Raw genomic sequence first — 22,926 nt, 5'->3', positions numbered from 1 at the left:
TCTCTTTGAGTTTCTTTTTTGCCTCTCAATAGCATATTATAAATGGTCTTTTTTTTTCTAAATATCAATTTATTGGTGGTAGTTTTATATGCGTTATGCGAAACATCTTTATTGGTTTTATAAGTTATTTCTCTTAATATAATTCTCAAATGTTATTCTGGTTAGTATTAATTCCTTACCTGAGTATATGCTTAGTCTTGATAATTATCTTCAATTATCCCTTTAGGAAAAAATCGCTGTTCCACAATCGATTTCCGTCGAAGAATTCCACTCTTCTAAACAACAAAGTGATGTTAGTTATGTCGATGTATTCATTGCATTAATCAAGCAGTTAACAGCTGTTTATACTACAAGCTTAACTTACTAACTACTTGTATCTTAAGGTTTCAGCTAAATTGTTTACCGTGTAATGGTGACAGGGTCATTGAATCTTTGTGATAAGCCACGTAGGTCAGTTCATCGCTTCAGTCACACTTTTTGTTCATCGCTTCAGTCACACTTTTTCTTTTGCACCTGCTCCTTTCTCCAAAATTTTTACTGAGAACTGGTTATAAGGGGTAATTTTTACAGTACGTCAATCAGCAACTAAACGTTCCGAGGGTAGAAAAGAAAAAAGATGCAACTACATACAAATCTTTCGATTCTGTTTTAAAGGTTACGTTATATTAATTTACAATCAAATTTGTTTGGCAAGAAATAATATTTGTACGAGCATATGAACCTTGTCCAAAATATACCCTGATGATTTCCCGAGATTTTGAAATGGATTTTCCATGCTAACAGCCGTAGGGGAAACATTAAGCAAAAAAACGATGCTATATGCAAAACTTACGATGTTACGATGGACTGTAACATTTATTGCACTCAGCTTAAGGATTTATGGTTTTAAGATTAGGAAGTTTTGGAGTAATTGTTTTGTTTGATTCCTAATTTTGAAGAATTATTTTAATTATTTTAACCCTATTGAAAATTTTAGATTGGTGATGAAGAATATGCGACTTCTACTGCCACACTGCGGTGTTTGTCACAGTCACAAGTTGTTTCGTCCAGTAAAGTATCACTTGAAGGGGTTCATTTTTCTCGAAAATGTTTTCTTTCATTAAGTTAAGTTTAAGCGGAACAAAAAGGATCTTTTTAAACAAAGCACATGTAGGTGCTGTTGATTTCAATTTACTTGCCGTTTCTGACACAAAGTAAATAAGAAAGTTGCTCTGACTTTAGCTTTTGTCTCTGAACAACCCTTTTTCAAAATAATATTAATATGATGATGGATTCAGGCACGTTCACATCATTTAATACAAGTAGATCCTGCTTCTACTGCGCCAGGCACAAATTACCATGTAAGCAAATTACCTCTGGGTGTTTCGCTGTCAACAGATCATTTAAATGTATCTGCAACACGAACCACCTATAGGCACATTCCTGATTCCATGTTACAGGTATTTTATTGTGTTTTATTTTTGTACATGCAAAGGATAATACATGTGATTGCTTGTTCATAGGGGAAATTTTCCGTATATCTGTTATAATTTCCATTCTTTATAGTTTTTTAAAATGTTGTTTACTTTCATAGAACGACGTCACAGGATTAGCAGAAGCTGTTAATCATAGTAGTCGAAATGATTGTTGTTATGGAAAATCAACATCGGAAAAGGTTGGGTTGATTTACAACTTAAAATTCTTTTCATTCGTTGCTCAATCGGTCTATCAAAGGAAGGAAATTGCCGGAGTTGACTAAAATGCTTCTATTTTGGGAAGAATTCACGGCTTCATGGTTCAGATAATATTATGATAAAATTTTGAGATTTTTGTTTCCATTTCTTCTTTTAATTTTGTGCTGCGAAAATTTTTTGACCTATTTCATTAGATGATGAGAAATACTTCTGCAACAAGCAAAACAAAACTTCGAATTATGAAAACCTTATTTTTTCAGAGTTCTCCTCTTCTGGAGAATAAGCAACTGCTGAAACACCAGCATTCCATGCTAGCAGGACTCAAAATTCCTTCAACTAATGCTGAAATGAAAGTTGAGACTAGGATGATGCAGCTTTCTAACTTATCTGCCAAGACTGCTGCGATATCAGCCGGTGACAAAGGAGCGGAGAAGACGATCATTGAGATCCGTCGACCGTTATCGTATCCGGAAAGTAATAATAAACAAATGAATGCTCGGAAAGTAAATATTATAATCTATGTAAAAAAGCATATTGGATAAAGGGAATGTTCCTTACGATAAGCGAAATTGCATTAGAGATATTCTTCATTCTAGCTTATTTAATCAACTTTCTATACTTTTGACAGAGCTTTGTCTGTATGTCCCACGCATATTTTTTCAAGAATCCTAAATGCTTTTCAGTTTTTACTTCTATATAAATCAAATTTTCTAGGCTGTTACTGTATCCCGTGGGGGTTCATCACCACCTCAACCAGCACAATTATTCTCACGGCATAATGCTGTTTTTGCTGCAAAAGCTGTTGATCATGCTCGATGGCAGGAACAAAATCAAAATATAATTAAGGATCAGGTAATCCAAATTTCACAATGGTTTCTTTATATTTAATTGCTACTGCTGGTAATTACAGAATCAGAACCGAAAGCGATTAATTACGGAACGAAATCAAGAACAAAATAAAGTTTTTCTGAAGAACATAATTGAACAGAAAAAGGATATTGCAATAGACCAAAATGGTGCTCTTCCAGGACATCGCCAATTTACGCCTACAACAAGTAACAGGAGAAAGGAAACGCAGTTGGTAAAAACTATGCTTACTATTTCTTTTTATTTGGTCATATCAATGAATATTTTTATCGATTTTGAAAATTATGTTGAGTTCTCTTGTCGTTCATTGCCCTCATAAGATCGTGTTTCGATAAATTATTAATGCTGAGGAGGTAAATGAAATCAAGAACAAAACAAAGTGATTCTGAAGAACATAACAGCAAAAAAACGGTAATCTGTGATCGCATTCTAGAGACATTAACTCACTCCACTCTATCAGTATTGATGATTTTGAAATGAGCAGGAACGAGGTCGCTTTCTTATGATTATTTCTTCGATACTCTAACGTAACATTTAAATGATAGTAAAGATAATGACGCAACAAACAACTCATTATAGGATCACGAATATGATTATTTTGGAACAGCATCATCAAGTTCTTCAAATTCTAGTAAACATTTTCAAAGACACAATTATGACGGCAAATCTGATGAGGTAAATAATTTCATTTTTTCGTTTTTCCATTTGTAAATATATGTTTGTGCTGAAGATTTTGCTGGAATATTATAAATGAAATATCGGCAAGTCTATCACCTAGCTTCATGTTTAATACTTCTGCTTATGTGTTTATTTTGCAAGATTATGAATCCTGCCAACAATTATCTATATTTGAAAAAATCCAAATTGATTGCTTGATTTTTAATAAAAGTAATTGTCTCTATTAGATTTGAAAATTGAATTTGTCATTATTGGATTTTTTTTCTTTTTGCAGCGGGACAGTTCTAGTTTCCTGGCAGCCATGACTACCAATGATGGTATAACATCGGCTGACACTATGGTATCTGAATCAATAATACCAATTCCTCGGGCCATATCAACTATTCCACCTCCGGAACCGCCGGTGGATTATTATGAGAATAATATAAGTGACAATACCGGTGGTAAGAAATTAAACTCACAGCAGAAACTGTCAGCCATCAAAAAATCAGTAGGAAATGGCACCAAAGTATGTTCATTTTGCTGACTAGCTTCTTTTTTGTTACTTTTCTTTTTTCTTTTCTCCTTTTTTTCTTTTTTTGAAACGAGAGCGAATCATAGATATGAACCATAGTCGTGACGTGATCAGAAAGTTAAATCGAAATTCGTGTTGGTGAATCATCACTGTTCATGATAAAAAGTGGAATAAGCAATCGGTTGTTGCAACGATTTGGCTCTCACCTCACCTCATAAATAGTTATTTTTCATTATGAGAATGGTAGGATTCAGAAATACTCATTCCACTTTGGTTCCATAATCACGCAACATTTCATGGTTCGTTACCGGTCTAAGAAGAAGACGATTGATATGGAATTTGTTATCACTATTCGGTTTAATCGCTTGTAATCATTTGTTTAGAGAGATCCACTTTCTAAGAAAGAGAACAATGAATTTTCAAGCTAAAGGAACCTAGGACCATCATCTCTATATTTTGCTTCAGGTTCCAAACACTGGTTCATCAATCGTTGGATCACGACGCTCACCGCATCGCCAAACTGTAACAAAGAAAACTCGAGTATACGTTGTCGATGGTGTCCAAATGACATCAACATCGCATCAAGTATTTGGAGTAAAACAGGATTATGAGTTGAGGTTGAATTTTAAATTTTTGAAGTTCAAGTTCCTGTTTTCAATTTCACAGCGACATATGTCGCATTTTACGATACATTTTTTTTTTATTCCGTAGAACTGACGTTTAGATGTTTGCTGTTGCAAGAATTTTAAATTTGCATATTTAAACAGGTTTTGCATAATTTTGGTAAACTGAGCAATTACAATTTGGTTTTCATATGAGAGATAGTAGAACATTACAAGAAATTTTGAATACTTGCAGATGCTTGTCGTTTCACTTCTTTACCAAAAAACAAGATGCTTTTTTTTTTATATTAAGAAATTAGGTGAAAATCTGTTATTCATTTGTTATCCGGATTTCTTAATCACATTTTGAATTTGAAAAATTTTGTAGTCTCATCCCACGTTATTATATATCGCTCTATGGTGATTGGTCAGTTTTCCAGTTTATGTTCTTACTTTCATCAAATTTTCCGCCTGTATTTTTAATAGTTGTTGTGCTCGTTGTTGATACCCGCCGTCGTGTTCGTCTTTTTGCATGTATGTGAGGGTGCATTCTTGTGCGCATGTCTTCATGTTCATGTTATTAGCTTTTGATCATATTGCTTTAGTTTGAAATGGAATGTATCAGTCTTCTGTCACGCCAAATTTTCCAATTGTGGTCTTGAAAATGAGGGATAGAGAGTTTAAAAAAGAAATAAATGAAAGTTTTTAGTATTTGAGACACTTGTGCGACGCATTTATTTACTTCTTTTCACCAAGAAGTATATGATCAATCATATAATTCAAAAATGATCTCTAAAAGAATAGCTCTGATGCACTGGGAAGTCACTTACGATTGGCGTCGCTATCTCTGAGAGGTCATGACAAGATGTTTAGGGTTATTTTTTTGATAACTTGATTTCTATTGTTAAATGTTCTCGACTGTGAAATTGTGGTATTTTTTTTTATTCATTCGTTTAATTACATTATTTTCACTTTATTTTTTTTAGGAAACAGCAGTTGCATGAGCTACGTCGTCTACAGCGTGAAGAAACGCGTCAACAGCGTGAATTGAATGGAAAAGCCGAAGCATTGCGCAACGAACAAATAAAACGTTTTGCTGCCGATAAAGAAGTAAGTGATTTGTTCGATTTTGTATTAATATGAATAATTGTGTGGTTGTTAATTCCATGTGTAAATTGCCATAAGTGTTTATAATGATAGAGGAAATGAGATAAAACAGGATAAATTATAACTTATTGGAAAAACTATTTCCTCACATGAGATTTATTCGATGTACCTGTCTGTAGTCAGATTTTAGTAGTTATCTTGGTTTCTTCAGAATATCTACAAGAAGACAGACAATGAGTTGCAAATATTGGCCAGAACGCAAAAGAGACAATTAAAAGAGTGTGAAGAAATACACAATGAGGATATGAAGCAGTCATTGAAGAGAATGCAGAGTGATCAGGTTGGTGTCAGCCGTTTTTATACTTACTGTTACTTTTAGTTATATAAGCGAATTCTTAGGAATACTTTTGCTTAGACATACACTGATCTTTGGAGGGTTCATTAACATGATATTACTATATGGGATACCTTTATCAAAGAAGTGTCAGCAGAAATTCAAGTATCGATCTGCTTCATCACTTATTATTAAATGCTTTGTAACGATGGTGTAGCAATACGCAAGGCAAGACTGTACTGTAGGTTTTTGAAAAATCTGTTGATAGTATTTAAAACCTCTGACGGTTTAAACGACTTTAGCGATTGTTTAAACTATCAGTGGTTTCAAGTTATTACTGCACTTTAGGAACGTGAATTACGTATATTTCGCGAACATCTGAAACAGGAACAACGCGATCTGAAACTGGAAATGGACGCAGTCCCAAAAACTCAACGTAAAGATTGCTATCGTGTGCGGAAGGAACAGTTGGATAGCGACCAGCAAAAGAGGGTTAGCATTAGTGCCAGCTGTTATATAAATACTTGTTGCACAAATAACAGTGTGTTATTTTCGAGAACCGTAAAAGCATATTATCTTTCAGGAGACGAACTTTATTGCTGAACAGCAATCCGAACAAGCGGCACGAATGGCTCGTATTCAGCTGGATCATAAAATGAAAATTTTACAAATTGAAAAGAATTTCCAGCAACAGAAGCATGCAATCTTGAGGTTATACATATTTTCACCTGTTATTGAGTGATGCAAATAAGTTTAGTCTTTGATTGGGCTGAATTTTGCTTTCTGTTCTTTTTTACTTAATATGCTTTTCTTTGATACATAGTTTGGAAAAACTCGCTCTGTTGGAAATTTTACTGCAGTGTGTAGTAGGACTGTAAAATCTTTTTATTTTTAGTTATACTTTATCAAATGTCACGTTTGCTAGAAATTTTTTACCCAGCAATAGTTTACTTTTTTCAGAATCCACTGATTACTTTGTTTTCAGATCACGTGAAGCTTCGGAGTGGGATCTTGAAGAAAAGCAACTGGCTGAACGACATCATCTCAACAAGCAGGAGTTAAAAGATCGCTTTTATCTACAAAGAACTCAAATGCTTGCTCGGCATCAAAGAGTGAGTCGGTGCTTAACACATAATAATAAACTTTTATATGATTCAAACATTTATTGTCATCAATAATTGCTATTCTCCGATACTGCAGGAGTTGGATCATATGCGCCGTGTAAATGAAATGGATGAAGAGGAGCAAATACGTTTGTATGCTAATTTCAAAAAACGTTTACCTAAAGATTTCCGTACCGAATCCAAAACTCGAATTGCTATGTTCAAAGAGAGTCTGCGTATTTCTTGTCAGGTAGCAAATGTTTAAGTTGACTTCTGTAAAAATAGAGTATCGTTTGTTTGACTTCCTTATCTAGGTTTAAATCTTGTCTCCCTTCAGAAGAATGATCCTGCAACGCTTAATGAGAAAATACGAGCTTTTGAAGAGAAAGAAAAGCAGCGTGTACGAAATGCTTTGGAAGAGCATGACACTAAATACGCTCGAAAACTGAGAGAACTGAAGGAGAAAAATGCAACAGCTATACGCGAACTAGAAGAGATTCATGTTAGTTCACTTTTTTTCTAAATGAACTTTTTTATCATAATTGTTTTTCTCAGGCTGAATTTTTTGAATATCTTTGTGCTGTGTTCTTCTTAGTGCGATATCGAAAAGCACTGTTCGAAAAGTACGCAAAAAAATAAATAAATAAATAAAAACGATTTGCGATTATGAGCAAGTTATGAATACAGTATTTTAATCTTTTTAGCTTTGTAACAAGAATCCAATACGTACTGTGGTTTCATCTCACTGAAGTCAAAAATATCACTATTTACACATTCATTATTTATTTGTTTAGAGTGAGAAACGTAAAATGCTGTTGGAAGCAGAGGAAAACAAAATGGAAATGTACGAGAAAGAATATGAACAAGTGATAGCTGACTGGAAAGCTGGCTTACCTATTAGAAAACAGGTGTCATACTTTTTTCAGTGTTTTTCATTGTAAATGTTTTTCATTTTTTTTTGAATACTAGTATAGATATGCACGAAAATTTCAGTTTTGTCGATCAATAAAAAATTTGACATCTTGCGTTACGAAGTCTTTTGCTCGATAATATTGCTAACAACGGTTTTAAATTCGAGACATTTAGACTAATGATCTTCCATGATTTAGAAGGCTCTGCTATTTTAGTTAGGTTCGCTGATGAGCACAACTTAATGCTGCAGGTTTATCCACTTAATTGCAGGCACTAGAAGCAGAATTTGCTCGTGAGCTCGATGAAGTAGAAGCATTCTACAGAAAGGAGAATGCGCAGTTACAGCAGTTGTCCACAGCAATTTCTCCAACTAGTTCCATATCTAGTAAGGCATTTTTACAATGTCTTAAGACATCTTTATGGTTGAAGTTTTTTTAGATTGCAATTCTTATAATCTATTTTAATGATTTTCTGTGTTTTTGCAGTATCTTGGACTTGGACAAAATGAACAGGTCATTTTTTTAGGCAGACAAGAAATAATTGTTGGACCACTTACGGCTACAGTAATCGGTAATTCGGTTCTTTGAAGAGGGTAGCGCAACAGTCTATATAGTGTGTATTACTGTTATGTTTTGGAAATTTCCTGCAAATTATTTATGATCTGTTTATAATTACTGGAAAGTGCCTGATTACATTTATGTAGCGATATTCATTTATATGTTTAGATGCGTTTAACTAATCAATTCATACATGAGCTTAACTTCATTTCGCTCAGGAAGTGTCAGGAATAAATGAACTGAAGGGTTTGTTAAGTCGATTTGAATATATGGTTGATTTTCTCATATAAAATATAGAATCGGATGGAATAATGTCATTACGCTTGTACATTTTTTCTCTAATCATATTTTCTCTTCTCGTTCGTTGCATTCTTATTTGCAAGTAAGTGATTTGGATAGTGTTAAGCTCATGTTCAACTGTTGATCTTTAAAGGTTCTTTGTTGCTCAAGAGAAATAAATTGCAGACGTTTGTTTCACTAGGCAACCTTTTTGATATATAATGAAACTTGTAATTTTAATAAACAAGTGAGATGGACAGCATATCATGTACAAGTGTCTTTGTTCACTTAGATGAACGTGCATATTAACGAATGTTGGTAAAAGTTTAACTATTGAGAAAGAAAAGGTAGATAGGATGTTTTCGAGATTATACGGTTTATAAATCGTTTCCTCCTTCGTTTTTTCCCTTTGTCTTTTACATATTATATTTTATTAAAAATTCATGCGATATTGTTGTTATAAATGCTGGGAGAAACTCTGTGATGACTTGACATTTTCTTTTTCTGATAAGCTTTATCAAAAATGGTAATTGTTTTGTCGAGATCTTCTTGCAGGACACCAAATATATTGTGTTTAAATAAATGTTCCTGTTCATGTTGCACAAAGGTCAGCAATCAGTTCACATTTTGGTTAATGTATTTCCGAAATGAATGGATAAATTTCGGCTGCCATCAAGTTTCGAGATAAGGTAGGGAAGAAGATAGCTGGGTAAGGGGTAAAAGATATATTAAGTTGCTATGAGAATAAGATAAGGGATGTGATAAGTGGGTAAAAGGTATGTTAAAAATTATTCTCGAACTTTATTAATGATTAAATTTATTACTTCGGGATGGTTTGTTGGATAGATTTTGGACTTCTTAATTTCATGCTTCTTGTTTGCCTCTATACATCTGTAAGAATGTTGCTGTAGGTTACGCTAGATTTTGATATAGCAAAGATATTGCTATAATTCACATAAGATTTTGACGTAATGGTAGAATTGCTAGGTAGGGTACTAGACATTGCAAAGGTTATTTGTGTTTGCAATAGATCTTGACACAGGAAAGAGTAAGGGTCAAATATTTAAAAATCAGTAACGATATTGCCGGAATAGACAGGTTAAATATTACCCGTAACAGTATATCATTGTTGTAGGGTTCTTTTCTTTTTCTTTTTTTTTATTTATGGTGATTATTTACTTTTCCATTATAATCGAAAAGTAAATAATAATCATCACATACCTAGTAATCAGATATCATGGAATAATTAAAGTGTTGAATAATCTATGAAATGAAATTGTTAAGATATAAATAGTAATTTGATTATTATTAAGGTATGCTGTGATGCTATCAACGTGTGATCTTCTCCCAGGACCTTCACACGAGAATGAAGATGAAAGCAATCTTTGGCAATCAACAGATAGTACCACATTGTCGCATAATACCGCATGGCGCAGTACTTCTTCTGCTGCTAATGCTATGTTCCTTTTTCTTTTTTTCTTTTCCTTTTTCCTCTACTATTGTAATAGTGCATCACTTTACAGTTTATACCGAAAAAATATTTTAAAGAAAACACTTTATTCGAATTCAGTCTGTTTGTGTGAAGTAGTTTGTATTTGTATAGATGTGGAAGAAATGAACTAAAACTAAAAGAATCAATTAATTTGATTACATTTATTTATATTTAAATTCGAATGAAAAAATGATTCATTTCCATTAATGGTCTTTTGACGAACATTGAAGGAAAAGTATCAGTGTTTTTACACGAAAATTACTGAATTTATTAGTTATCAGTTTTTTAAATTGATAAAATTGTTGCCTGCTTTTTTTTTCCGAAATTACACTACTCAATAAAATACGATAGAAAAATGGAAATATAATAATTAGTTAAAATATCCATACACACATATACATATTGTACTATAGATTGGAATATATTCTGATGGCACCAACTTCGGCTGCAATACCATTACATGAACAACCGGTAACATTTCTTAACCAGAATCGATCATATGAAATTAAATGTCGTAAATGTGCATTTGAACCATGTTCTGATGGACAAGAGTCATATTACAAGGTAAGCTAAAACATTTAGGTTACTAATTTTCAAAATTATAATTATCTATTGTTGCTCGTTTTCTTCATCTCTTTGCGATCTACCTGCAATCTGATTAACCTTTTCGATGTAACTTTTAGCTTTTAAATTAACAAGCATGAAAAATTTCATCCATCTTCATATGTGTTAGAAACTTATTCTGTTCATTCGCATTTTGTTTACAAAAGCTTTCTTCCTCCTTTCTCCAAAAGAGAAGTAAAGTTCTTTTGTGCTTAATGCATTTCTTAGGATTATGAACTCATTTCGGCTATATCTAGACAGTGATAACCATTTGTTTCGACAACCAGAAGTTGCGTTATCAGATGAATGATTTAATGGAAATATGGAAGACGAAAAATCCAGGAAAACGCTTCTTCACGCTAGGCGAGTTAACCCGAATATTGTTTAGAACAAAATCAGTATATTCAAGACTCAAATAGTATCTTACTGTCTATCCTGAACAGCGAGAATAGAATTCTTTAAATAAGTTTAGATCAAATTTTAATTGTTATTTAGATATGCCGCGCTGTTCAAATGTATCACACGTTAAATATGCATTACGTTCAGCTGAATTTGTTTGGGATGGTTCGCTACCGAATGCTGCTTTATTTATCAAATTTTTCGTTTTAAGCTCCGATTTTGTCGGTAAAATATTCGACCAATTAACTTTCCCTTGATGTTATGCTGTTTAGTAGCGGAAAACGTTTGGTTTTCGTAAGACCGTAGGAATGATTAATTTTCCTTAGACAGAAGTCACTGTGATTGTTTATGCATCGATAACTTAGCCGTAGGATGAATAACAAAAAGCCTTTTTTGAAGTACAATGCGTAACCGTTTTTATGACGAGCATTTAGGTTATTTTAAAAAAAGCATTTTTTTTTAATTATCTAAAAGGTTACTGTAGATTGGATTACTAGGTAACATTGACATTTTGACTAAATTCATTTTATTTTCGTCGTTGGCAATACATATGGTCATTGTGCAAGATTTCTCGTTTATCTTCTCCGTTTTGTCAATTTGTCCCATACATCATAGATAAACCGAAGACTTTCTTAATTAAAAAATAAATAGTTTAACAAAAAATTGCTTCAAACTAAATGAATGTAGGACTTGACCGACTTATCCTAGTTCTCTTTTTATTTAAATTTAAAATGTGCGAGTTAGGTAATGGGTTGCAGATAGCTGCGGTGAGAAAGGAGAACCATTTCGGCTCGTTTTCCAAACTTATTCTTGGAGATCATCCGAACTTTTGCAGCAAAATAGTTCGCTAATTCAAATTTTCAAGGTTAATATTTGTAGATGATAAATATCCCCAAAATATATGCTGCTGAAGTGAATTGAATTTAGCATATTTTTTCCTCTTATAGCTTCGTGGTGCGGAAAGGAAGAGAAGAACAGAGCGGAAGAAAGCAACACTACATGCGAATCAGGTAGATGCTCTCTGCCTTATTCTATTCTCATTTTGTTGAGGATAAGTGAATGAAATTAGTGAAAGCGATAGTTAATAGTTTACTTTTGTCTGAGAAGGATACGTTGGAATTTTCAGAAGAATTATAGTGCAGTGGAACAGATTAAATTTAGACTAGTCAAGTAAGTAGATGTTATTGCTGAAGTATGTTTTCAAGAATTCCTTCGGAGTATGCTGCCTATATATGCCGAGACTGGATGTAACGTGTGAAGGGCGGTAAGCGAATCTTTAAAGCCTTTTAAAGCATATCAATTTTTCAAGCACTGCACTAATTTGCAGGAACAATATCAACCATCATATGATTATACTTTCTTGTTGGGTGCAGATTTCGACTATGATGTAGATAATGAAGAAAGAGTAACTCCTACCGAAGAAATCGATTACATCGGAACATCATTGGGAAGGAGTAGACTTCTACGTATTCCAGCTAAATTAGATGATACGGAACAAACGATGGCGAAAAGGCATTGTAACTTACTGGTAGATAGTAATTATTCACGAGAAAACTCAGTAATTGAAGCAGATATGAATGAAGTGCGTATTTGTGCTAACCATTCGGCAGCTTTTGTTACGAAATGGCTGGAATTGCACCGTTTTACCAACTGCGTTCATATTTTTGACAATTACAGTGGTTTGGTTTTTAATTTTGAATAATTGCTTCCTTCATATTCACTATTTGTTTTAAAATACTTCATAATTTGCAGTTCTCCAAAACTAGGTGTTTTTGGAAGTATGATTTGCTTCCTTGGAGAAAGGAACTGTGCAAAATTGTACTAGATGTAATCTTTATATCTAATATTGCGAACTCAATTTGGGCATCAATATTTGATCTAAATGTCTTCAAACTTCCAACGTTCCAGATTTAAAAGTACTTTCGTCTTGAAGACATAAACCTTCATAATTTTGATTTATTTTATCGAGTTTCTCAAACCAAGTAATTTAGTAAAAACTAACACCTTGGATTTTAAATGACAGTATATTGTAGGAGAAGATATTCTTCGGCTGAGCATACTCGATTTGACCTCTTTGATTGGCGATAAACCGGAAGCTTTACGTTTATTCCAGGCGTTACGTAAAAAGTGATTACTTTTTTAATGATTAAATAGTTACAGTTTTGTTTGCTTTTGCCCCATTGATCGACTCATTTCGCTAGTTTATTTTTCATTCTTCGAAGGTCATACTGCTTTAAAAAAAAAATGGATGCTTTCTAATCTATTTTCACTTATGATATTTTATGCAAAACTTGAAATGCATATTTAGAGCGCTTGAACCACAGTTAACTATTTTTGTGGCAATAGAAGGAAGTAACATATACAACATGATAAGATTGTACGATGGGACTATGGATGAGTTGAAGGAGAAAATGGGAAAAATGGTCGGTATTGTAGTGAGACAAATATTCGTTCGCGGACCGCTTGATATTCTGGTCCGCGTTACTGATCAGGTTATACATCGTTATTTTCAATTAAGGAAGAATGATGGAAGGTTTCAGGATGCTGTTTCTGTTTTTGGATTGGGAAAAGTTAGAATTTGAAATTTAATTTGTGTTGCTGTTGTGGCAAATATGACGAAGCTATTTCTTATTTTCAGGTTATTGAAAGTTGGAAAAATGAATCGGTATTTCGAATATTGCGAAGAGATAATGAATGCACGTTAGTAGCAGAATCGTGAAATTTCATTGATAAATGATCTTAACACTTACAAGGCAGTACATTAATTGCTGTAATCATTATTATTTTGATATAATCATGTGAATTCCTGCTTGTTATGTTATATATTTATTGGTTGTTTGTTAAGTCAGATATTTTTTATTACATTTAATCAACAACAATAAAATGTGCGTACAAGTCTTTTTAACATTCCTAAATAGCATGCAGAAGCTAAATGCTTTGACCCGTTTGATCAAAACATTGACGACTTTGAATACGAAAAGTAGTAGGCCTACTATTGCTTATTCATTTTTTTCTTCTAAAATTCCTCGTAAAATTATGACATGATTTTCTTCATTTAATCCAAGAAATCTTGATGATATATTTTGTGCAATTATCATATTAAATTTACTGAGGCCTATTCTAGCCTATCCTATTTACCACATATGACTGTATTTAACAGCATGCTTGAAATCCTTAATAACGGAGTGCCGAATTATATTTTGATTGTTTAAAAAATAAAAATAAATTACGCTGACTGACATCGACATTAAATAACATCAATAAATGCAGTAGCTTATAATAAAAATAAGATTTGAACGTTAAAAAAAACGACATCACATCTTTTCAAATGCGTCGAAATTGATAAATTCAATTAAATTTCGAAAGAATTTGAAATTCGGGACGAAAATTAGAGGGAAAAAAGGAAAACAAAGAGATGAACCGCTTTAATATGATGCTGACATTATCGTCTATTAAACTGAACTGATCCAGTGAATAATAATTAGCTCATGGAAACTAACTGATTGCTATTACTAATATCACTTGCGCTTCCAAAACATTTTTAGCAACTATAACTTACCTGACAAATACATAGTTAATTGTTTGCCTCGGATTATCCACAGACATTTAACCTTTGCAGAAAATATCTCGTATAGTATCTAGATTCCTTTAGATCCTTTAGGTTAATTACTACTATAATGAATATTTTTTCACAAGTAATTACTCTAATGACAAAATATTAATTGTTAATTACTCTAATGACAAAGTATTAACTTTTCGCAAGCATTAATTACTCTAATAAATATCTTTTCAAATAAATGCATGAATTATATCTGTTGTGATTCTGTTTACATGATTTTTATCAGTTCTAAATATGACAATTTATAATATTCGACGATAAATTTTGTAAGCATTATATAAAGATAATAGCAAAAACAGTAATAATTGCAGTAACAACAATATATATATGTAAAAAATAATAATTGATATAAGACTTTAGCCTTTATTAGGTATAATGTTGAAAAGGCAATTCAAAGTAAATATTTCTCTTATCAGGAAATAGAGGAATTAACAACGGAGAAGCTTATCAGTATTCCATATCAGTTACATTTTTAGAATTTTCTCAAAAAACGGTAAGATTACTTTTAAAATCTCTACATTTTTATCAGAAAAACTGGATAATAATGTTTGACTTCTAAAATTATTCCTATCTCTGATCTCGTTATTTCCAATCACTACTGTACCGATTATGGAAATTGAAATCATGAAATGAATTGAAACTTAATTTTTCGGAAGCTTAAAAATTCAATCGGAAATGTCAATTGCATCTTCATACAGGAAAAATCCCATTGGAAGATTTTTTCATTTCAACTTTTGAAAGATTGCTCTTGGAATATATGACCACAGACAAATCGAGTGGAAGTAATGCAAATACTTTGAAACGAAAGTTTCTAATTAGAAATTTAAAAAAAAATGGCTAAGAAACGTCCACTAGTCCGAAATAATGAAGCATATGAGGGAAGATCAAAATAGAATGCGTCACTCTTCATCTCATTGCAACAACATTCATCTTGACCATTACATCTTATTTCAATATTTATTCCTTTGTTGGACCAATATCTTTATTGACCTTCATTTGAGGTCTAACAAATCAAAAATGAATAAAACATAAATACAAAGTGAAAAAGCTGCCAAAGATGATCACAGTGTAAAAATTAAAGCATGAATGGATGACCCGATAATAAGTAATCATAAAAATATCTTAAACATAGATAAATTTGGCTCCTACTCCTATCATTTATACGGCAGTATATGCAGAGTTAAAAAAGAGCTGTGAGATTAGTAACACCACTTATAAAATACTACAATAATCTTGACATTATGAATACGCCGTTGGATGCCAAATAAAACATTCAGATTCTTTGTTCTGCATTTCCGTCACGCTTTATGACGTAATCAATGATGTCATACAAGATCTCGTTATGCTCGAGTTCAAAAACTAATAAACAACAGCAAATAATCTCGGAGTGCTTTAAATTTGCAAGGAAGATATCTCGTTTTGCTCCGAAGCAACTGCTTTCTTCCACGCTCATTTCCCTGTACGGTCGGATTATTCAGGAAAGCCAGAAACTAAACAGTCCAATCATATGTAGTACTCAAATTTTAACAGTGAAAAGCACAGTAATTCATAGCGTGTGCGTATGATAACAAATGAACTAATTAAATGTCTACAGTGTCAATTTGTTTGAACGGTTTACTGGGAATGATCTTAAAATCTGCCTCCCAGCCAGGATATTTCTATATAATAGTAGAATTATATATATATATATATATATGAAATGGTAATAACAATGTGATAAAGGAATGTACATTGGGCATGTGAAAATAAAACAAGAAAAAGTGATAAATCAGCTGGCGATTCCCTGCGCAAAAGTGCCCGAGGGAGGCCGAAACTCCTTGGGTATAAAATTCATCTGGAAAGGTGAGAACGAATACAATGCTTTTCCAATGTTTTTACGGCAATTTTCACGTCGTACACCCTCTCTGCGCAGGCAAACAATCATTTCTCCCATCTGAAAACAGGAAAAAGATTTTGCAGCATTGAATTTACAGTAAGAATGGAAAATTTGCAAATTTCCTTAAAAATGGATGACATTGAATATAATTACCTGTTCAGCAGTGACTCCACAATTCTCACGTATGATTCGCCCCTCTTCATAAGTAATCGCCATCGAGGTACGGTCCTTTCCACTTTTGCAACAGAGTACTGGGATTCCATGAAGCGCAGTGTTCGCAGCCATCACTAATCGAAAAATCGATATATTCTTGTTGGTCGGATTTGCCTCTACCTATAACTGACAGGCCCGGAGTTAAGAGGGAGGTTACAACTGCGAAGAAAATTGATAGTACAACCTAGAGATCCACTCAAGAATAGAAACCAAATAGTGAAAGAAGCATTTTACAGTGGCGGTAAGTTCGGCAACAAGCTCCTCAGCAGTGTGCGATACATCCTTCAGAACCGAAACATAGGAGGTCAATGCTTTAACAGCAGCTAGATTTATGGACTGCTCCAACGAGCTATCACCAGCGATTGATTGAGAGAATGTGGCTTCATGATTGATGCCCAGATTCCAGAACACTGCATTCACGCTGAATGTGCAGCCCGATTGAAGAGGTCCCGGCAAACTCTGAACAACTATTATATACGGCTGAGAGAAATGTAAAAAGTTTCTTGAAATTTCGATTCATCTAAATTATAAAAATTCAACTATAAAAATATGTACAAGATATAGTTTTGGTAGAAAGTAAAGACCTGGTACACACTATGCGGCAAAGGCACTTGGACGATAAGTTTTGCGCGATCGCCATTAACCGTTGGCACACAAACCGAGGCGACGGATGAGGTAGCATGAAGAAATTTAAATGAAACTCGGTCGTGTAAGGATGCCCAACACTCCCTTGCATCTTCCATCATGCTTCTCTCGTCTCCGTAGCAAGACAGGAAAGAAAACACCTGAAAAACTACATAGGATGCCAACGCTATAGCAGCATATGAACTGTTCCAACTTGAGAAGTAAAAGGAAACATGGACATTTAGCAAAAGTTATACTTCAGCTCTGAAAAATAGAAAACATTCAAATATTCACAGTGGCAAGTGGAGAAATAGTAGACCAATCCGGCAGGTCCGCTGATTCCTGCTCCAAAAGGGCTAGTAATCCAGTTGTCACTATGGTAATTGCTTGAGACAAGACTAGATCACTTCTTAGTTGGATATGAAAAAAGAGTTGACAGTCACTGGACCTTTGGAGCGCCAAAACCAAGCCTGTAAACGTAAATATTTCATCAGATCTATTTCACATAAGTGTATCTGAGCAATAAATTCGTAAAGAATCTAAAATGAGCACCTAAAAGTTGAGCATCAAGAAGACTTTCCGTCAACTGCAACATTGCGTCAAGAACCGAATTAAAAGTCTGTCTTGCATTCTTCATGTACTCTTTCCTGGAATCCTGAAAAGTATTTTAAACTGTGTTGTTTTAAATTAAGACTTAACCAATCACGAAACAAGTGTGATATATTTTTGTAGAAAGTCCTGAGATCAGTTATAACTGTCTCGAAAAATCCAGAAAAGGATTTAGTGTCAATCATTATTGAAGAAATTATCACTTCATTATTGGGTACAGAATCGATAACTGCCATTTTCGTATTCAAACTGATTAGAAAAGCTTCTATGGTATCGAGCTGGCTATCCAAATCGTCTGATATAACGTTTCTTTCCTGGAACAGCGTTAAGCAGTTTACCATATGCTAAAACTAAACCAAGCTTATAACACTGCGCAAGTCGTGCAATGCAAAAACGGAAGTTTTGTGAAAAAGAATTTTTAATGACCAGCAATAAATATGGAAATTCAACAACACTGAGCCTGGCATTTCTCTGAAATTGCTGGAATCATCTGTTTAAGTTATATTCGTTGCAGAGAATTCTAATAACGAGCTTTCTAATTTTTTTAAAAGCTTTTTGACTTTTGCTATTCCTATTCCTTTGATGTTCGTTTCACATTCACTACATCACCTATAGAGTAATGAATGTTACGCGAAGCTCAGTATTCCTTAAATTGCCACATTCTTTACGGACAGCCGATATCGTTAATGGCCTCTACACATATTGCAGATAGAGTCAAATAAAACCTTTTCAAGAGATAACCGTGTAGTGGAACTTTGAGTTTGAGACCACTGTGAGAGATAATCGATCAGTGCAGATACAACTGGGAAGGAGCTAATTAGATCAATCAAATTTTCATGAAGCTGAAAACCAGTAATACACTGCTCATAATTTATGAAAAATAATTGTTTTTTAAAAAGATGAATATCACTGTGAAGTCTGTTAAAGTGTGATATTTACAAACAAATATAAAAATCAGCCTAACATATTTTCTGTTTTGCATCAAGAATACGTACTTGTTTTATATCGGCCATTAATTGTATACCAGTTTTATCTACTTTACCAAAGTCTGCAATATGCCATTCAGTTTCGATCTTCCTTGACAATTCACCGATCTTGCACTTCGCTGCTTGCAAAACTCGACGTCTACGATAAAACCGACAATCGAGGATATGATCGACTTGTTTTGGATTGTTCACTGAACTAAAGAGCGAGACGCGTTGTTTTGCTAAGCCACCATGCTAAAAAAACACTATTGAAAGTACGATAATAGCTTCAATAGGCTCTTACAATGTTAGTAGTTCTTACCGCGAAACGAAGAGGAATGGCACTGGCAGTGCCAACAGTGAGGTAACTATAGGAATGTCCCTCAACAGAAAACCGCTGCAGATGCAAATTAGTAGGCACGGATGCGAAGGCAACGCGGAACTTCTCCATGGAGGAACGAAAAGAGGGTCCTGCGTAAGATTCAAGGAATTCCAACGAATTCATAAAGATCTCTTGATTGATCGACAAATTCCTACAAAAGAAAATTATATGAGGACTGCAACATTCAACAGGAAATGCAAATGTAGAAGAAAGTAAAATAAGTTAAGTATCAAAAACAATCTCCTTAAAGATGGGATTAATTAGAGCTTACCTAAGACAGTCGTGAACTGAGTCCAGAAACTCGTTAGGTACACACCACAAACGGCTTTTCAACTGTTCACTCATTTCATTACACCACTTTAGGTATAATTTAATCAGCTGTATAGGTAATGTTGTACATAACTTACTTTCCCACATCACTTCTTCGCATACGATTTTTCGAGAATGCAGACTAACATTCTAAACAGTTTGTATTATCCTGCTAATCATTACGTATGTGAAAATGGAAAGAGTTAAATGAAATGACAGTAAAAAGCCATCAAGGTAAATGACCAGATAATCATTCGGTGCAATGTATCAAGTGATGACAGAACCGCACCTCAGAAACAAATGTGAAGGAAGTTTACGACAGAACAATAAGTAATGGAGTGGAAATGACATACCTGAGATATAGAAAATTTGTAAGTCTTCCTCACAGGATTGGTCAGATAAAAGGAGGTCATCGAGTTGGATGCAGGAGGAGTAAAAGCACTAACGGTACAAGTATTAAAGAAATTATCAGCTATTTCATCAAGCTCCGCCTGAGCCATTCTATGCGAACAGGTCGACATCTGAAGTGAATTGTTCCTTTTCCTTTAACACGAACAATAAGAGTACTTGTTTCTACTTCAGTAGTAAATTATATTAGTGGCTGATGGCAAAAATAACTACTAATCTAAGAGATATCTAAAATCATCAAAAAAGTTCTTTCCAATTACTTGGCTAGTCTATGATTTTCGATTTATTCGTTTCCTTCCATAAATAGGCCATCTAACTGTTTAATTTAATACAAGAGTAATTTCTCCTACCTTTACCATCCATTCCTCTCGCTGCTCCTCGCTCTTTGAAAAGAATGTCACTGATCCAGAGTCGAAATTTAGCATAAACGGAAATTTACCATCCTTATCCGGAAGCGTTTCCAACTGTACTTTCTCTAACACAATAATCATCGGTTCGATAGGTTCTTCTTTGCAATAGCGCACACCCAACACATTACTGCGAATCTTTAGCTAAAAAAAAATTCAGTTATGAAAGCAAAAAAACAGACCGAATAAACTGTAAGTATCCTTCTTGCATAAAATTGTACCTGGGGGTCGTTAATATGAGGTTAATGCGATCAATTATGTGGACACAACAGACGTAAAGTTGAAAGCGGTGGAAAGGGATACAAAAGCAAAAGTATTCTTATTCTTAGGAGAGATTAAGAAGCGTAAAAGGGCATCCTTTAAGAAGGATGCTCTTTTCACTACCATTATCAAAAGGATGCTCCTTTCATTACCATTATCAACTGATTTCATATATTAATTTTGGAGAATGTTAAAATCTCAAAAATTGCTTGTTACAAACCTAGAAGATACTCTCTTTCTCCCTCTCCTTTCTCTCCCTCTCTCTCTGTTTCACACAGTGCTTCCTTGTTTACATGACAGTATCTACATGACAGTAATAGCTGAAATTAGGACTGACCTCAACTTTTTTCAGTGTTCCATTGCTTTCTATTTCCATCTGATCACAGAAGTTATTTTCACTATTAGTAGAGAATAACCATTTGTAGATATCGATAGCGTTATCATCTTCCATCTACAATTAATTTGATGGAATAAAAAGTTCTTGCATAATCTCATGCACATTCATTTCAATCATTCACACCTATTTTCCATGCGAATTAAATTAAAAAGAGTTTGATGCAAAATTATCCATCGATTATTTTCTTAGCATGCATATATTTTCCATGCATTCATTGTCAATCAGTTAGAATTTTCCGCAATGATAACAACAATCACTGCGCAGTAATAGTATATGTATATATATACATGTGTATATATATGTGTGTGTGTGTGTGTGTGTATGTATGTGTATGTGTGTGCGTGTGTGTATGTATATATGTATGTGTCTGTGTGTCTCTGTGTGTGTGTGTGTGTGTTGATGTGCTGATGACTCATAGAAGGACATAAACTCTGAGAGGTCAACCAGAAAATACCGCATAAAACAGTATGAGTTATATGGTAGTATTAAAAACAACAAATCCGATGTCAGGTGACGTAATCACCCCAAAACAATTAATTACTATAAATCCGACAAACAGCACATACATCAACATTGACAATGTCGCTCGAAATATACCCGCACTTGTCGGGCAAATTAACTGGAAATACCGCATGCAGTCTAGAACATCATGAATTGAGTGGACTGTTGCAGCGTTATAGCGAGATTTTTTTGATGTGTGTTTTATCGATATGTTTTCTGTTATGGAAGCTTATCCTTACGTACGTAAACGTTATTTAGACAATTTACCATTCGAATATCGCAAGCTGAAGAGTATATGACATTACGGATTAGTTCAGTACTTATAGGTAAGACATTATGGGTAAACAATACTTGTATGTCAATGAATAAAATAGTTGATTGGTCTTTTTTTTCTTTTTTTTTTTGTAACTTGCATTTAACTTATGCAATAAAAGTTATTGTTCATCTTGGCCTAAAAATGGCAGTTAATCTACGAGAAATAAAAGCTTCATTCAAAATTAAATCTATCATTTGCAATCAATGATTATTGAGAATTGAAAATTTCTTACCATTACTAAACTAGAATGCCATAACTTTACAGTATGTTAGCATATTAGCATACATATGTTAGCATCATTGTGCAATTCCTCGTAATAGGATAATTTGTTTGGGAAGATTTTTCGATGATTTTTAGAATAACTGCAAATATCGGTACATCAGCGTAATTTCATGTTATCAGATTGTCATTTTTTCTCTTTTTTTTGCAACGCATTAATAGCTAACTAATCGATTATTTAAATTTTTGATTTTTCTTATTTTAAATTTCTATGATATCATTGAAGGAAAAAAGTGAAATATAAAAGGAACATTAAAAAATTTCACTTAATCATATCTTTCAATCTCTACGCTATTTTTCTTTAGCCAATTTGTCAACTTTTTGGTTTAAAGAATGTGACTGCAAAAACAGTTTTTGCACTTTTCATTGATATTGTAATCCTTGGCTATGATACTGTCAATCTTTCTGCTAGTTGTTCCTTTTTTAGCCACTTTATTCATTTTGAGCTATTAAAAAAAAAAAATAAAGCTATTAAAAGCTTGTCTCTGGCTAGCAGTACGAGTTCTGTTTCTTTTTTTATTCGTTTATAAATCTTTTTTCGGTTGACACAATCTGAAAATGAATTCCAACCAGACGTTTCTTTTTCTTTTGTTCCTTTCTGGTGATAGCAGTATTAGCATATATTATTCGTCATTAAACT

The 22,926-nt window shown here is 33.5% G+C and overlaps 3 protein-coding genes across 3 annotated transcripts; 2 read left to right on the top strand and 1 right to left on the bottom strand.

Annotated features, from left to right (window-relative positions):
• Positions 1 to 409: 409 nt before the first annotated feature.
• On the top strand, positions 410 to 8,567 carry LOAG_04738 (hypothetical protein; the record flags this gene model as incomplete). Its single annotated transcript, XM_020446669.1, has 21 exons — positions 410 to 454; positions 571 to 654; positions 977 to 1,069; positions 1,278 to 1,439; positions 1,574 to 1,654; positions 1,934 to 2,176; positions 2,388 to 2,525; positions 2,584 to 2,754; positions 3,120 to 3,215; positions 3,493 to 3,726; positions 4,198 to 4,349; positions 5,321 to 5,444; positions 5,653 to 5,781; positions 6,124 to 6,267; positions 6,359 to 6,486; positions 6,761 to 6,887; positions 6,976 to 7,128; positions 7,216 to 7,380; positions 7,673 to 7,786; positions 8,061 to 8,175; positions 8,316 to 8,567. The coding sequence occupies 21 exons, from the start codon at positions 410 to 412 to the stop codon at positions 8,375 to 8,377; spliced, it is 2,760 nt and encodes a 919-aa protein (XP_020303019.1). The 3' UTR covers positions 8,378 to 8,567.
• A 1,382-nt stretch (positions 8,568 to 9,949) lies between these two features.
• Positions 9,950 to 13,864, top strand: LOAG_18088 (hypothetical protein; the record flags this gene model as incomplete). The annotated part of the gene is made up of 10 exons (XM_020450758.1): positions 9,950 to 10,086; positions 10,532 to 10,682; positions 10,979 to 11,084; positions 11,217 to 11,345; positions 11,879 to 11,985; positions 12,068 to 12,130; positions 12,448 to 12,799; positions 13,154 to 13,247; positions 13,429 to 13,612; positions 13,759 to 13,864. The coding sequence occupies 10 exons, from the start codon at positions 9,950 to 9,952 to the stop codon at positions 13,837 to 13,839; spliced, it is 1,404 nt and encodes a 467-aa protein (XP_020305524.1). The 3' UTR covers positions 13,840 to 13,864.
• A 2,587-nt stretch (positions 13,865 to 16,451) lies between these two features.
• On the bottom strand, positions 16,452 to 21,252 carry LOAG_04735 (hypothetical protein). Its single transcript, XM_003140272.2, has 14 exons — positions 21,131 to 21,252; positions 20,476 to 20,676; positions 20,071 to 20,238; positions 19,680 to 19,867; positions 19,349 to 19,559; positions 19,057 to 19,281; positions 18,787 to 18,903; positions 18,265 to 18,375; positions 18,005 to 18,107; positions 17,747 to 17,922; positions 17,413 to 17,613; positions 17,063 to 17,287; positions 16,769 to 16,948; positions 16,452 to 16,672 (listed from the first exon to the last, which is right to left on the bottom strand). The coding sequence occupies exons 1-14, from the start codon at positions 21,242 to 21,244 to the stop codon at positions 16,508 to 16,510; spliced, it is 2,385 nt and encodes a 794-aa protein (XP_003140320.1). The 5' UTR covers positions 21,245 to 21,252; the 3' UTR covers positions 16,452 to 16,507.
• Positions 21,253 to 22,926: the final 1,674 nt, after the last annotated feature.

This window comes from Loa loa (genome assembly GCF_000183805.2).
Source record: "Loa loa unplaced genomic scaffold supercont3.192, whole genome shotgun sequence".
In the NCBI taxonomy this organism is placed as follows: Eukaryota; Metazoa; Nematoda; class Chromadorea; order Rhabditida; family Onchocercidae; genus Loa; species Loa loa.
The sequence above is the reverse complement of the archived record's forward strand: the minus strand, read 5'-3'. Positions and strand labels throughout refer to the sequence as shown.

Bases quoted from the DNA above. Each gene is read 5' to 3' on its own strand.
- LOAG_04735 (XM_003140272.2), bottom strand. From the start codon at position 21,244: ATGGAAGATGATAACGCTATCGATATCTACAAATGGTTATTCTCTACT. The intron at 20,239-20,475 runs GTAGGAGAAATT...AATTCACTTCAG, and splicing joins GAGAGGAATGGATGGTAAAG to ATGTCGACCTGTTCGCATAG. The intron at 19,868-20,070 runs GTATGTCATTTC...CAAACTGTTTAG, and splicing joins ACAAATTTTCTATATCTCAG to AATGTTAGTCTGCATTCTCG.